At 41.7% G+C, this 13568-nt stretch overlaps 1 protein-coding gene across 6 annotated transcripts in view; it reads right to left on the reverse strand.

The window, feature by feature from the left end:
- Positions 1–421: 421 nt before the first annotated feature.
- The window catches only part of UAP1 (UDP-N-acetylglucosamine pyrophosphorylase 1), a 49329-nt gene continuing 36182 nt past the window's right edge, over positions 422–13568 (reverse strand). For 4 of the 6 annotated variants that reach the window (XM_058701023.1, XM_058701021.1, XM_058701017.1 and 1 more), the window contains 2 exons: positions 12364–12430; positions 10513–11091 (listed from right to left, as the gene is read on the reverse strand). In XM_058701023.1, the coding sequence (XP_058557006.1) occupies positions 10999–11091; positions 12364–12430 (160 nt within the window). In that variant the 3' untranslated portion in view covers positions 10513–10998. Of the gene's footprint in view, positions 8752–10512; positions 11092–12363; positions 12431–13568 lie in introns of those variants that run through there. The other 2 variants (XM_058701020.1, XM_058701019.1) reach the window with 2 other exon arrangements.

A 13568-nucleotide genomic window follows, 5' to 3' on the forward strand; every position in this document is an offset into this window, starting at 1 on the left:
GTGCTTTTGCAGATCTCCAGCCTTTTCTCTGCACACCCTCTCTGTTCTCTAGTATGCTACCCTATGACCTCTAAGCCACCTTGGTTTCCCCAAGCTCCTACCTCCATCCTCTCAACGCAGGGAGACTGACAGATATTTCCTGGTTCCTCTGTGTTATGGTATGGCCTGAAAATTCTCTCCAGGCAGCAAGTTGGGACAACCATAGGGCTTGTTCCGTTTGTGCCCTGTCTTCCAGGGATCACAGACCTTCATTGCCTTATGTCCAATGTCTTTTGTGCCATTGTTTCATTAATTTTTTTCTGGTTTATCAGTTGTTTCAGATGGGAGGGGCAAATCCAGCCTCTGTTTATTCTGTCTTCATGAGAAGTGGAAGTTGCAATAAGTTTCCCTTAAACTCCAGAGAAACAGAACCAACAGGATGTGAGTATATAGAGATAAATTTATTTTAAGGAATTAGCTCATGGAATTTAAGTCAAAAATCTGTAGGGTAGGCTGGCAGGCTGAACATTCAGGGAAGAGCCAGTGTTGCAATTCAAGTTCAAAGGCCATCAGCTAAGAGAAATCCTTCTTGCCCGGGAAAGGTCAGTCTTTGTTCTGCTAAGGGCTTCAACTGATTTGATAAGGCCCACCTACATAGTGAAGGCCAATCTGTTTTATTCTAAGTCAAACAATTTAAATGTTAGTTATCCAAAACACCCTCAGAGAAACACCCAGAATAACATTTGACCAAATATCTGGGCACCATGGCCCAGCCAAGTTGACACACAAAATTAACCATCACAGTAATATTTTTAAAATAAATAATTACATTGTTAGGAACCAAGATTTTCAGCTTAAAAGAGACACAAACAAAATCAAAGTAGTACCTTATTTTTAAAAATTGGAATTATCAGTTTATACCGATGTCGTTTTTTTTGTTGTTGTTTTGTTTTCAAAACAAAATGGGGCACCTGGGTGGCTCAGTTGGTTAAGTGTCCGATTCTTGATTTTGGCTCAGGACATGGTCTCATGGTTAAGATCAAGCCTGTCAGGCTCCACGTTAAGTGTGGAGCCTGCTGAAGATTCTCTCTCTCTCTCTCTCTCTCTCTCTCTCTCTGCCCCTCTCTCCTATTCATGCTCTCTCCCTCTAAAAAAAAATTGTTTAATATATTTTTTAGCTTGGTCCTGTAAAAAGGCCTAAAACCTCTGGCAATAAATATTCCTAGTGCCCACGTTATAGTATCTAAAGACCATATCCTATTAAAAGGAACCAAAGCTTCTTGGAGAAATGGCTTCCTTTGGCAAGTTGGACTCTTTCCAGTGCGGGCACCACTGAGTACTTCTCTCATTTAAAGGTGATTACACTCTCATTTAAAGGTGACCCCTGTGGCGTGTGTAAGAATCATCCACACTTAACTTGCATGAGGTTGAGTCACAGACTCTGGGAGCACAGAGACAGGAGTGTGAGGACCACGGTTCCTAAAAACTGACTCTTGGCACATCCCCTAACTACAATCATTATGTACACTCTCATCCCAGAGCAGACTGGATCTTTCTAGAATGTAGTCTCAGTCCTTCAGTCCAAGAGTGTAGGCTTGATTTCACAAGTAAATTTGGATTTACAGATCTAAATTTTCATCGCAAGGTTTCCCCTAAAGTCAGAAAAGTAAAATGTGTCACAATAAATTAGTTCATAAATGTATTTTATAAAACATCTAAATCGGTATTCAAAAAAACCAAGCATCTGTCTAGAGTAGGGCTGGAAATGTTTAAGTTGATCCTGAAACATAAAGAAGCTACAAAAAAATACTGGAGTTATGTCAGGACACAGGAGCCAATTCAAAGGGCTCACTGGCCCAAACTAATAATGACTGTAACGCATGGAAACACATCAACCATCAAAAATCACTGAGTTCATAATAATATTCAGGATTAGGGAGTGCTTCACTGGCCATCTCTGGAGAGAGCTGGGGCAGAGCTCACTATTCTGGAAACTGGTAAAGATTCAAGGATTTATACTGTTTTTGCTGTACTAGGTAAACAAACAATTGATGGAAATGTTTCTTTATAAAGAATTCTTGCTAATCAGTACAAAAGAAGTGGTAGGAAAATCTCATTTTTCAGCCCCTAATGAAATAATGGATCTTGGAAACAAGACTCAGTAGCTGCTAAGACATTAGATGAAAGGTTGGAGGGGGCTTTATAATGGCTGGATCGGGCTGACAATACCTACAGAGGCAGAACAAACAATCCTTAAGAAAGCTAACTAGGGGTGCCTGGGTGGCTCAGTCGTTTAAGCGTCCCAACTCTACCTCAGCTCAGCTCATGATCTCATGGTGGTTTGTGGATTCAAACCCCATGTGGGACTGTCAGCAGGGAGCCTGCTTGGGATTCTCTCATTCCTTCTCTCTCTGCCCCTCCCCAACTCACGTCTGCACTTTCTCACTCTCTCTCTCTTTCAAATAAACATTTTTTTAATTTAAAAAAAAAAATGCCAATCTTCACATCACAGACACACGCCTTCTAGTGAGATTCAATAGGAAATACACAGAACCATCTAGAAAGTGTTTTTTATGGGGGGAAAAAATGAACCTGAATCTGATCAAGTCCCAGACACAACTAGTTTTCAAGAAATATGGAAGATAGAGGAAAATGTTAACATGGAAATGAAATCCAAAATCTACAAGACTGGAAAAATTACCAGTTTTTTCCAAAGAAATAAATATTAAAAAAAAAAAAAAAAAGGACATGCACAAGTTAAAACCATGTAAGAAACATCACAAAAGCAGTTAAGTGGACTTTAAACCCTGATCCAAATAAATCAATACTAAAAAGGCATTTATGTGATACTTGGGGACATTTGAACACTCGTGGGATCATATCAGATGACATCTTCATCCATTCAGGCTGATATAACAAAAATGTCACAGACTGAGGGACTTCAAAACAGAACTTTATTTCACACGGTACTGGAGGCTGGGAAGCCCAAGATCATGGCACTGGAAGATTTGGTGTCTGGTGAGTTTCTGCTTCTTGATTCACAGAGGGATGGTGGTCATCTTGCCATATCCTCCAAAGGTGGAAGCGGTAAGGGAACTCTCGTGGTCTCTTTTATAAGGACACTGATTCTATTTATGAGGACTCCACCTTCGTGACCTAATCACCTCCAACCCACCTCCTAATATTATCACATTGGGTTAGCATTCAACATAGGAACTGGAGGCAGGGGTGGGGGGACCACAAACATTCAATGCATGGCAGATGACAAAAGGAATCATTATTAATTATTAAGGTTTTTAAGTTGTGTGGATACACACACACACACACACACACACACACACACACACACCTAGCTCTTAGATGTATACTGCAGTATTACATCCAACACGTTGAACTGATTATGAAATAATTCCATGGGGGCATTGGAGGTGGGAATTAAATGAAACATTATTAGCCAAAGTTAATTGTTAGAAACTAAGTAACAGAGGGCTGTTATTCTGTTCTCTACTATTGTGTATATTTAAAATTTTTAAATAAAAAAAAATGAAAAAGAGTAAGTCTCTGGATTCAGACATTGGGTTCAATTTCCAGCCCTGCTTCTTACTAGTTTATGGACTGGACAATAGAAGTTCACACTTCATAGGACAGTAGTAAGGATTCAATGAGACAATGTAGATAAAGTGCTTCAAGCAATGCCCACCACACGGTTAAGGGCCATCGTAAGGTATTAGCCATGGTTATCTTTACTTGATATTCACTATGTTATGTTCATGAGATGTTCATGTCTTTGTCACAATCCCCATCAAAATACCACCAGCATCTTTCACAGAGTGAGAACAAACAATCCTAAAATTTGTATGGAACCACAAAAGACCCCAAATAGCCAAAGCAATCCTGAAAAAGAAAAGCAAAGCTGGGGGCATCACAATTACGGATTTCAAGCTGCATTACAAAGCTGTAATCAATCATCAGACAATATGACACTGGCACAACCACAGACACATAGATCAATGGAACAGAATACAAAACCCAGAAATGGACCCACAACTATATGGTCGACTTACCTTTGACAAAGCAAGAAAGAACACCCAATGGAAAAGAGACAGTCTCTTCAAATGGTGTTGGGAAAACTGGACAGCAACATGTACAAGAATGACACTGGACCACTTTCTTACACCACACACAAAAATAAATTCAAAATGGATCAAAGTCCTAAATGTGAGACAGGAAACCATCAAAATCCTAGAGGAGAACACAGGCAGTAACCTCTGTGACCTCAGCCATAGCAACTTCCTAGACACATCTCCAGAGGCAAGGGAAACAAAAGCAAAAATGAACTATTGGGACTTCACCAAGACAAAAGCTTTTGCACACTGAAGGAAACAATCAACAAAACTAAAAGGCAGCCTGTGGAATGGGAGAAGATATTTGCAAGTGACATCTCGAGTAAAGGGTTAACATCCAAAATCTATAAAGAATTTATCAAACTCATCACCCAAAAAACAATTAATCCAGTGGAGAAATGGGCAGAAGATATGAATAGACACTTTTCCAAAGAAGACATCCAGATGGCTAACAGACACATGAAAAAAATGTTCAACATCACTCATCATCAGGGAAAGACAAATCAAAACCATGATGAGATACCGCCTCACACCTGTAAGAATGGCTAAAATTAACAACACCAGAAACAACAGGTGTTGGCGAGGATGCAGAGAAAAGGAAACCTTGCATTGTTGGAATGAAAACTGGTGCAGCCACACCAGAAAACAATATGGAGTTCCCTCAAAAAGTTAAAAGTATAATTACCCTACGATCTAGCTATTGCACTACTAGATATTTACCCAAAGAATATAAAAATACAGATTTGAAGCGGTACATGCAACACAATGTTTATAGCCACACTATCAACAATAGCCAAACTATGGAGAGAGCCCAAATGTCCATCAACTGATGAATGGATAAAGAAGGCATGGTACGTATGTGTACGTGTACACACACACACACACACAAATGGAATATAACTCAGCCATCAAAAGGAATGAAATCTTGCCATTTGCAACAATGTGGATGGAGCTAGAGTGTATTATGCTAAGGAAAATAAGTGAGTCAGAGAAAGACAAATATCGTATGATTTCACTCATATGTGGAATTTAACAAAAAAACAGATGAACATATGGGAAAGGGAAAAAGAAGAAGACAGAGGGAAACAAACCCTAAGAGACTCTTAAATACAGAGAACAAACTGAGCGTTGCTGAAGGGAAGGTGGGTGGGGGATGAGCTAAACGGGTGATGGGTACTAAGGAGGGCACTTGTGAGGAGCACCGGGTATCACATGTAAGTGATGAATCACTGAATTCTCCTCCTGAAACCAATATCGCACTGTACGTTAACTAACTAGAATTTCAGTAAAAATTTTAAAAAATGATAGTAATAATCTCTTTGTCAAATTTCAGACCTCTTAGAAGTACATAAATTAGGAGAAATTTTAAACTTTAAAAGGAAATTTATCAAGTCCCATTTCAATCTCATACACATCACCTACGTTAGTCTATATTTTGCTGTATAGAATATGTAGGAGTTCTACGCATCATTCTGCACAACAAAACTAAACAAAACAAAAAAATGTGCCCACTAGAAAAAAATCTAAGAAGGAACACTTTCTGAGAAGTAGAATTACTGAGATAGAAATGAGAGAGCTGATGTGGAAACAGTGAGTCACACAACTATAATAATAGACTTTCTGTTCTTACGTTGTCTTCTAACTCGGTTCAGAAGTTTGAAAACACTATGTCTATATAAACATATTTGGTGTCACCACTGACTCACTGAGCTTCTGGCAAGCCTCTTAGCCTCTCATCTTTAAGAGGGAGTGAGCAGATACTGAATTCATATATTCCACCAGAGGACTCCTGTTCAGCCTCGCAGAAAGGCTTTCGTACCAGACATTTGCTTCACACAGGAAGCTCCAAGTAATGGCCAAGGTCAGAGATGACAGCATACAAAGACCACGGTGCCTTACACTCCAATGGTGCACTGTCCACACTCCGTTATCTGAAGGTACGTCTACACTCTGTGGGCCTCATCACACCCAATGTTACCTCTGAGTTCTCTCACAGAAGCACCTAACTGGTCAATGTGAATACCCTTGGTTTATTCATCCTTTGAGACTTTATAAAGGATAAAACTTTTTATCATAAAATTACTAAGAATGCATCATCCAAAAATTTATGAAATACAGAGGAAAAACCCACCCATGATGCCATCACCTTACCACATTTTTACTTTTTATTTCTCATTCAGACTAAACTCCTATTTTTATTTATTTTTTATTTTAGAGAGGGTGAGCGAGCGGGGTAGAGGAGAAGAGGGAGAGAGAATCTCAAGCAGGTTTCACAATCAGTGTGAGCCCAATGTGGACGCCATCCCACGACTGTGACATCGTGAATGGGGCCAAAATCAAGAGCCAGACGCTCAACTGACTGAGCCACCTAGGCGCCCCTGAAACTCTTATTTTTAAACCAAATTATTCCTTAACTTTGTTTCCCCTACTACCCTCACTCTAGCTGGAGGAAACGCTCTGAATTGGAGAGGGATAAAATTTAGGAAGAGCCCAGTGTAGGGTGGCTCTTTCTAGCAATCTGAGGCGTTTGCAAAGTGGAACCGTCCCCAGGATGCATGTTCCCTGGCCCTGCCCACCTGTTTGTGCTTCTGTTTGCGCTCTTCCTCTCAAATGATATGTTCTTCATCTCTGGCCTCCCTTGTCTGGTTTTTCAAAGCCAGAACATATCCAGACTCTTGTTCCCCTCACCCTTCGCTAAGTCTCTGCCCGCAAGTCAGTGATTCTCACTCCTAAATGCTTGCTAGAATCATCCAGTGCTTTTTTACAAATTAGGTACCCAGGCCTTCCACCAGACTGAGAATCACAATCTCTAGAACTGGAGTTGTTTTTGGGTTTTTTTGTTTTTTTTTTTTAAATCTCTCCAAGCAATCCAGAGAATCCAAAGGGTTTAGAAACCATTGTCCTTCGCAATTACAAGCGTCCAGGTCAGGTCTCTCTAGCTCCGTCTTCTACTCTTACCACCACCGCCACCATTCCCTCCGTCTTTTAAAGAAGAAAGCTCACCTAAGCCAGATCTATTTGGTTTCTGGCCTCCCCTTTTCTTGATCTACGCACACGGGCCTGTTTCCCCTAGGGTATGTTCTTTTTGGTACTGCCCCTGACCTTCTGGTTAGCCTTCTTAGAGCAATGGTTCCCAAACTTTGGGATACATCGGAATCACCTGGAGGGTGTGTCAGAATAGAAGTTTCTAGGCCCCACCCACGAATGCATAATGGAGTGATTCTGAGAATGTGTGTTTCTAACAAGTTTCCAGGTGACACTGATGTACCCGGTCAGGGGACCACACTTGGAAAAATCACCGTTACAGGTCTGCTCATTAACCCTACAACTTGGACAGCACCTGGCAACTGGATGCGGCTAAGTAACCCCTCCTCCCCACAATCACCAACTCCCACTAATAATCCATATCTGAATCACAATACACGTTTGATTTTAAGGCAACTAAATCCAATAGAATCAGAGCCAAATTATTTGAGAGCTTACTATGAGTGAAACATGGTTCTGATGAGTAAAAACCTCACTGGTTTTTCATAAGACATGGTAGAACTATTAAGGTATGTCTTCTTGTTGGAACAGAAACTTCTGACCTTAACATCCCCTCTCTCAAGATAACAGGGTTTGTCGTTGAGAAGTTCTGCCGTACCAAACTCCAGTCCATAACAGTGACCCTTGTTCACCTCCCACTGACCTTGCTTCCTTGCATTTTAGTACTAAATCATCCTTGCATTATCTAAGGGGGTTACTTTTATCCCCTGAACCAGAACGCAAGCCGTGTAAGGAGAGGGCTCTGTGCTTTTATCCCAGGGAGTGCTGGGCATGTGACAGGCACTCAGCCTTCATTGGCTGACTCACTCCATCACTTCCCAGCATGCCTTTCCCAAACTGGGGCTCTCTGGAGGGCTCTCTGAACTGCAAAAGCATCAGTCTCGTCTAGTAGGAAACCACACTTCCAGGTCAACTGAATGGCTTGTGTTTTAGTCACTCTCTTGGATCATGTGTTTGTCCTCGCCTCGTTTTACCTAGATAACTGAGATCTGACTGTGCCATGATGAATCACCAAGAGGATACACTGCAGATAGTAAGCTGCGGTTAGCAATGAACCCACATTGTTACCAATAACAATTCAAACTGGGGAAAAGAAGGGCTAGATTGAACATAAAATTATTTTTGTTCATCTTTCTGTAGATATCCCTAGTAATTCCTTTTTAGATACCAAAACTGCATCAATTTCAAGAAGCAAGAGGGAAATTGAGGAACAAAAATCAAATATTCAAATAACACAGCCTATTTGGCTTATATGTTCATTTGTGACTATCAGTAAAGTTATTAACATACGTGCAAGGGTGATTTCAATGACACTCAAAGTGATTATTAACTCTCATGTAAATTCTATCACACTGTTGCCAAATGAGTCTAGTTCATGTTTTTATAACCATTTTACCCAATTCTGTATTTTCTGAATTAGAACAATTATTTACCAAGGACGTGTGAAGGTGTATAATGCAGCCACCTCGTAACGTCACGGCTCAGTGGCTCCCAGACCCTTTGCTCTCACTGCACCCAGTGTCCCTCAGCCGCCGCTCCTCTCCAGGAACACCACTGCCCCCATCCTGCCCATCCTCCCCTTCCTGAAATTAGCCATAGGAGCCTAAAGATGGGGAGAGAGGAAACCGCAGATGAAGGTCCCGGAAAAAGGAAATGAAGCGTACCATTCAGGTGCTAACACTGAGCAGTTCTGTCCTCACAATCCACTCGGAGCTCGTTCTGACGGAGAACTCAAACCTCACAAATCTGAGAAACGGAATGGATAACAATAGCAAAACTGGGCTGTTATTGAAAGCAAAGAGAAAATATGCTGGACACACTATCTAGACCTTAGCACAAAAAATAAATTTAGATAGATATAAATATTACATACTTTATAGGGCACCTGGGTTGGCTCAGTCGGTTAAGCGTCCGACTTCGGCTCAGGTCACGATCTCACAGTTTGTGAGTTCGAGCCCCGCGTCGGGCTCTGTGCTGACAGCTCAGAGCCTGGAGCCTGCTTCAGATTCTTGTCTCTCTCTGTCTCTGCCCCTCCCTACTGTCTCTTTTTCAAAAATAAATAAACATTAAAAAAATATGTATTACATACTTTCTTTAAAAAAGCGATTCTTAAAATTTCTCCTTTTAGAGAAAAGCCTCACCTATAATATTCCATCTTGTGACCACTTGTCAGTAAAAGATAAAATTTAGTAATTTCTTCTCTAGACCTAATTTTTAGAATTTTTCATTTATCCAAATGTTAAATTTTATGCTTTGGTCAAGACTTAAATGCTCTATAAAATGCATTTACAGAGCTCAATATTTTCATGCAAACTCCATCTTAGACCTAGAGAACGCTTCCTTTTTTTTTTAATGTTTATTTTTGAGAAACAGAGTGAGAGAGAGCGAGGTGGGGGGAAGGGGCAGAGAGAGAGGGAGACAGAGAATCAGAAGCAGGCTCCACGCTGCCAGCACAGAGCCCAACACGGGGCTCAAACCCATGAACTGTGAGATGGTGACCTAAGCCAAAGTCAGACACTTAACCGACTGAGCCACCCAGGTGCCCCTTCCTAAGGGCCACAGAACTATGCCCCATATCTTAAGGACCCACCTCTGTTTGCTCATCCTCTAGATGGAAAGAAAAAAAAAAAAACCTGCATGTTAGTGATTAACTCGTCTGGGGAAACACCAGAACCGTGTTCTTCTGAATTCCTGAGAGCTATCAAATATGTGGGTAAAAGAGAACAAACCAATGACGTGAAACAAGGTTTCCCTGCCTTCACAGTACTGACATCGTGGGCCAGATCACCCTTGGGTGCAGGAGGCCGCCCTGTGCGCTGCGAGTCTGGCGGCATCCCTGGTCCCTCTCGCTCACTCCTCGCCGGTGTCACCCCCCCACCCTCCCAGTGGTGACACTGCCGAAGGCCTTCCCAAGCAGCAAATCGTCTCCGGTTCAGAGTCGTTGTTATAAAGTGACAGGAGGATGAAGTCCAAAGACAAATGTTCATCTAAAAACTGCTGCTGCGGGGATACCTGGGCGGCTCAGTCGTAAGTGTCAGACTCTTGATTTTCCACTCGGGTCACGATCTCATGGGCTCATTGAGTCTGAGCCCCGTGTCAGGCTCTATGCTGACACACCGGAGCCTGCTTGGGATCCTCTCTCTCCCCTTCTCTCTGCCCGTCCCTTGCTCGCTTGCTCTCAAAATCAATAAACTCAAAAATAAATAAATAAATAAATAAATAAATAAATAAATAAATAAATAAATAAAAACCACGAGGCTGCAATTTCCTGGAATTGCCAATTTGGTTTTCTGCATTATGGCCAAGTTTCTCCCAAGTTTCATGTTTTTCTAGCAGAATAATTTCCTCAAGGTACAAATGCCACTCCAGAGACAGGAAGAAAAGTTTATTTGACTGTCCAATTATTTTCTTAAAAAAATTTAATTTCTGATAAAATAAAACACACTTTTAGTACCGTAGAAAGCTTTTGACACATACGAGGCCATATTATTACTATGTACAACTTCAAAAACAAATGTTTCCAGCTCCAAGTACAGTGATGTTGAACACCCTGACTATGCCCCAGCTGTAGGAAATTTCCTGGTTGGCCAACGTCTTCCTTGGCTCGGAAAACAAAGTCTACAATTGAAAAATAGAAGTAAGACCTTCAGTGAGTTGAGAATCATAAAAATGCTTTCTGGAGTTCAGTCATCTGGATCTTGGGGAACACGCGGGAGTTTTAAGAGTTCAACAAGCGAAAGGAAACCCCGTGGATATTCACGGCTGAGTATTCCAGGAGAGGCCCTGAGGTTCACAGTTGCTCTCTCGAAAGTAAAAGCTATTCTTACTGTGGTGGAACTTAGTCTCCAGTTCACAGGCCGTTCTTCACCAGCTCATGGACTCCGTTCTCATCAATGATTAAAGGCGCGTGGAATTCTTTATCTGCCACGTAACTTTCTATTCCCTGAAAGAAGGGTTGGAATGAAACACAGAAAACCGGCAGGCGCTAGTCATACGATGCAGGACGCCGTGACTATACCAAAGATTTAAAGCATGGATGCCAAAAAGCGGGGTTGAGATGCAGAATTTAAAAGTCGGTAAAAATCTACCTAGTATACTTTTTAAACTGAGCTTACTGACCGATTTACAGAAGCAGAAAACAAATAACAATGAAAGGAAAATTCCTCTGATTATAATTCTTGAAGTAAGTAAGGTGTTAATCATTCTTCCTATCATCATCAACAGAGTCAACTTTCTCAGCAACGTGGCTGTCTCTGATGCTGGAGCTAAGCAATCTGACAAGGGTCTCCAGGAAAAATATCACATATTAGAAGAGTAGGAACCCCTAAATCCCCCAGTCCTGAAAGTGAGAGTACCAAGTATACGAACAAAACCACCCTTTGGGAGAAAAAAGTGCACTGCATTTTAAAAAGCCAGATAGCCCCCAAATCCAGAGAACAATCTGACAGTGGCCAGAGGGGAGGGGGCTGGGCGGGGGGGGGGGGGGGGGGGGAGGGAGCAAAATGCGTGAAGGGGAGTGGCAGGTGGAGGCTTCCAGCTATGGAAGAAGTAGGTCATGGGATGAAAGGTCCAGCAGAGGGAGCACAGCCAAGGGCACGGCGTAGTGCCCTATGGTGACAGACGGCAGCTACACCTGTGAGCACAGCAGAACGTACAGACCTGCTGACTCACAAGCTGTGCACCTGAAAACAGTGCCACACTGGGTGGCAGCTATATTTCAATTAAAAAACAAAAGAGCTGATAAGTTATCTTAAAAAAAAAAGCCAACTGTTTTCAAAGACCACCGCATTTCAATGTGTAAATGAAATGGACTAACTATTAAACATTCTGTGTGTGGCAACTAACCCCATTGTGGGACAGGCGCAAAGCCATAACAGGAATTCTCAAAGAGAAGAATTTGGAACAAATGCAACCTCTTTTCTCATTCCCAGGATGAGCAGGGCAGAACACTTAAACATAAAATAGTATCAGAATCAGGGACGCCTGGGCGGCTCAGCTGGTTAAGCATCCGACTTCAAGTCAGGTCATGATCTCGCGGTTCTTGAGTTTGAGCCCCCCTTCAGATCCTCTGTCCCCCTCTCTCTCTGCACCTCCCCGACTCGCACACATGCTCTCGTTCTCAACAATAAACATTTTTAGTTAAAAATAAATAAATAAAAACAGTATCAGAATCCTACTTTTCAAAGAATAAGAAGAAAAGGAAAATCAGACTTACTTCTCCAGCATAGGAGATAAGAGGAGAGATTTCACACTGAATTGGTACATCATTGGCATCCTTCAAGCTAAGAAAAAAAAGCAGACATGTTGAAGGTTTTGCTTCTCATGTTACTGCCAGAGTGAAAGTACAGACCACCCCTTCCCTCTGAGAAGCTTGCAGATAACCGAACTCTCCCAGTTAAGCAAACAGAACAGCCGCTATCCTGATGGCCACCAGATTCCCTGAGGATTAAGGTAACATGAACTTGTCATGGTCCAGAAGACGCTATGGGGGGCGAAGGCCAGTAATTACCAGCAGATCTTCAAAGCACTTCACCTGTATCGTTACACGTATCCCTCTAACGCACATCTCATCTTTTACCATGGTTAAGTTTGAATGTCATAAAGAAGGGACTATTTATGGACTCTATACTATAGAATATATACTACGGTCCAGGCCCGCTAAGTACTCTGAACCCTTCATATTTCACCTTAATCCTGACCACGACCTTGAGAGTGAAGTACTCTCAAGTAAGTACTAATATGGACAAACATTCTAAAGCTGTACTGTCCAACAGACATTGGCCACCTGCCACATGCAGTTCCTTAAATTTAAATTTTTGAAATTAACTAAAATTCTAAAATTCAGTTCCTTGGTCACAAAACCCACATTTCAAGTGCTCAGTAGCTGTGAATGGCTAATGACTGCCCAATCAGATGGCACAGACATAGAACATTTCCTTCACTACAGAAAGTTCTACTGGACAGCGCTGTTCTAAAGGTCAGTTATTTCCCGGTTTACATTTTCCGTGCAATCCAAACCTCCTGGATTAGCTGAGCTGATTCATCTGATGTTTCAAAGTGCTTCTCTGCTACTTTCACCAAAGTCTCTTTTCCAAGAGCTAAGGCAGAATGCAACCCAAGCAAAGACAAGGCCAAAGTCACCATCTGCTTCCCCTAGGTCACATTCTAACATATATAGCTACTCGATCCTGAGTTTCTAAAAGTTTCTAAAGCTTTTAATGTAAAAGTCAATAAGCAGTGTTTTTAATATGCTTAAAGGCATGAGACCTCTCTCTAGGTTTTTCCACTGGTAGGACTAAGAGCACACAAGAACTAGTCTTTCACAACCTCAAACGGCAGCTTTCCTTTGTTTTACCAAATATGTATCCGAAGCTTTGGCGGAGTCAAAATCACAGGGCGATGCCCAAGCTTCCTTTTCTA

The sequence above is a fragment of the Neofelis nebulosa genome, chromosome 15, assembly GCF_028018385.1.
Source record: "Neofelis nebulosa isolate mNeoNeb1 chromosome 15, mNeoNeb1.pri, whole genome shotgun sequence".
Lineage (NCBI taxonomy): Eukaryota > Metazoa > Chordata > Mammalia > Carnivora > Felidae > Neofelis > Neofelis nebulosa.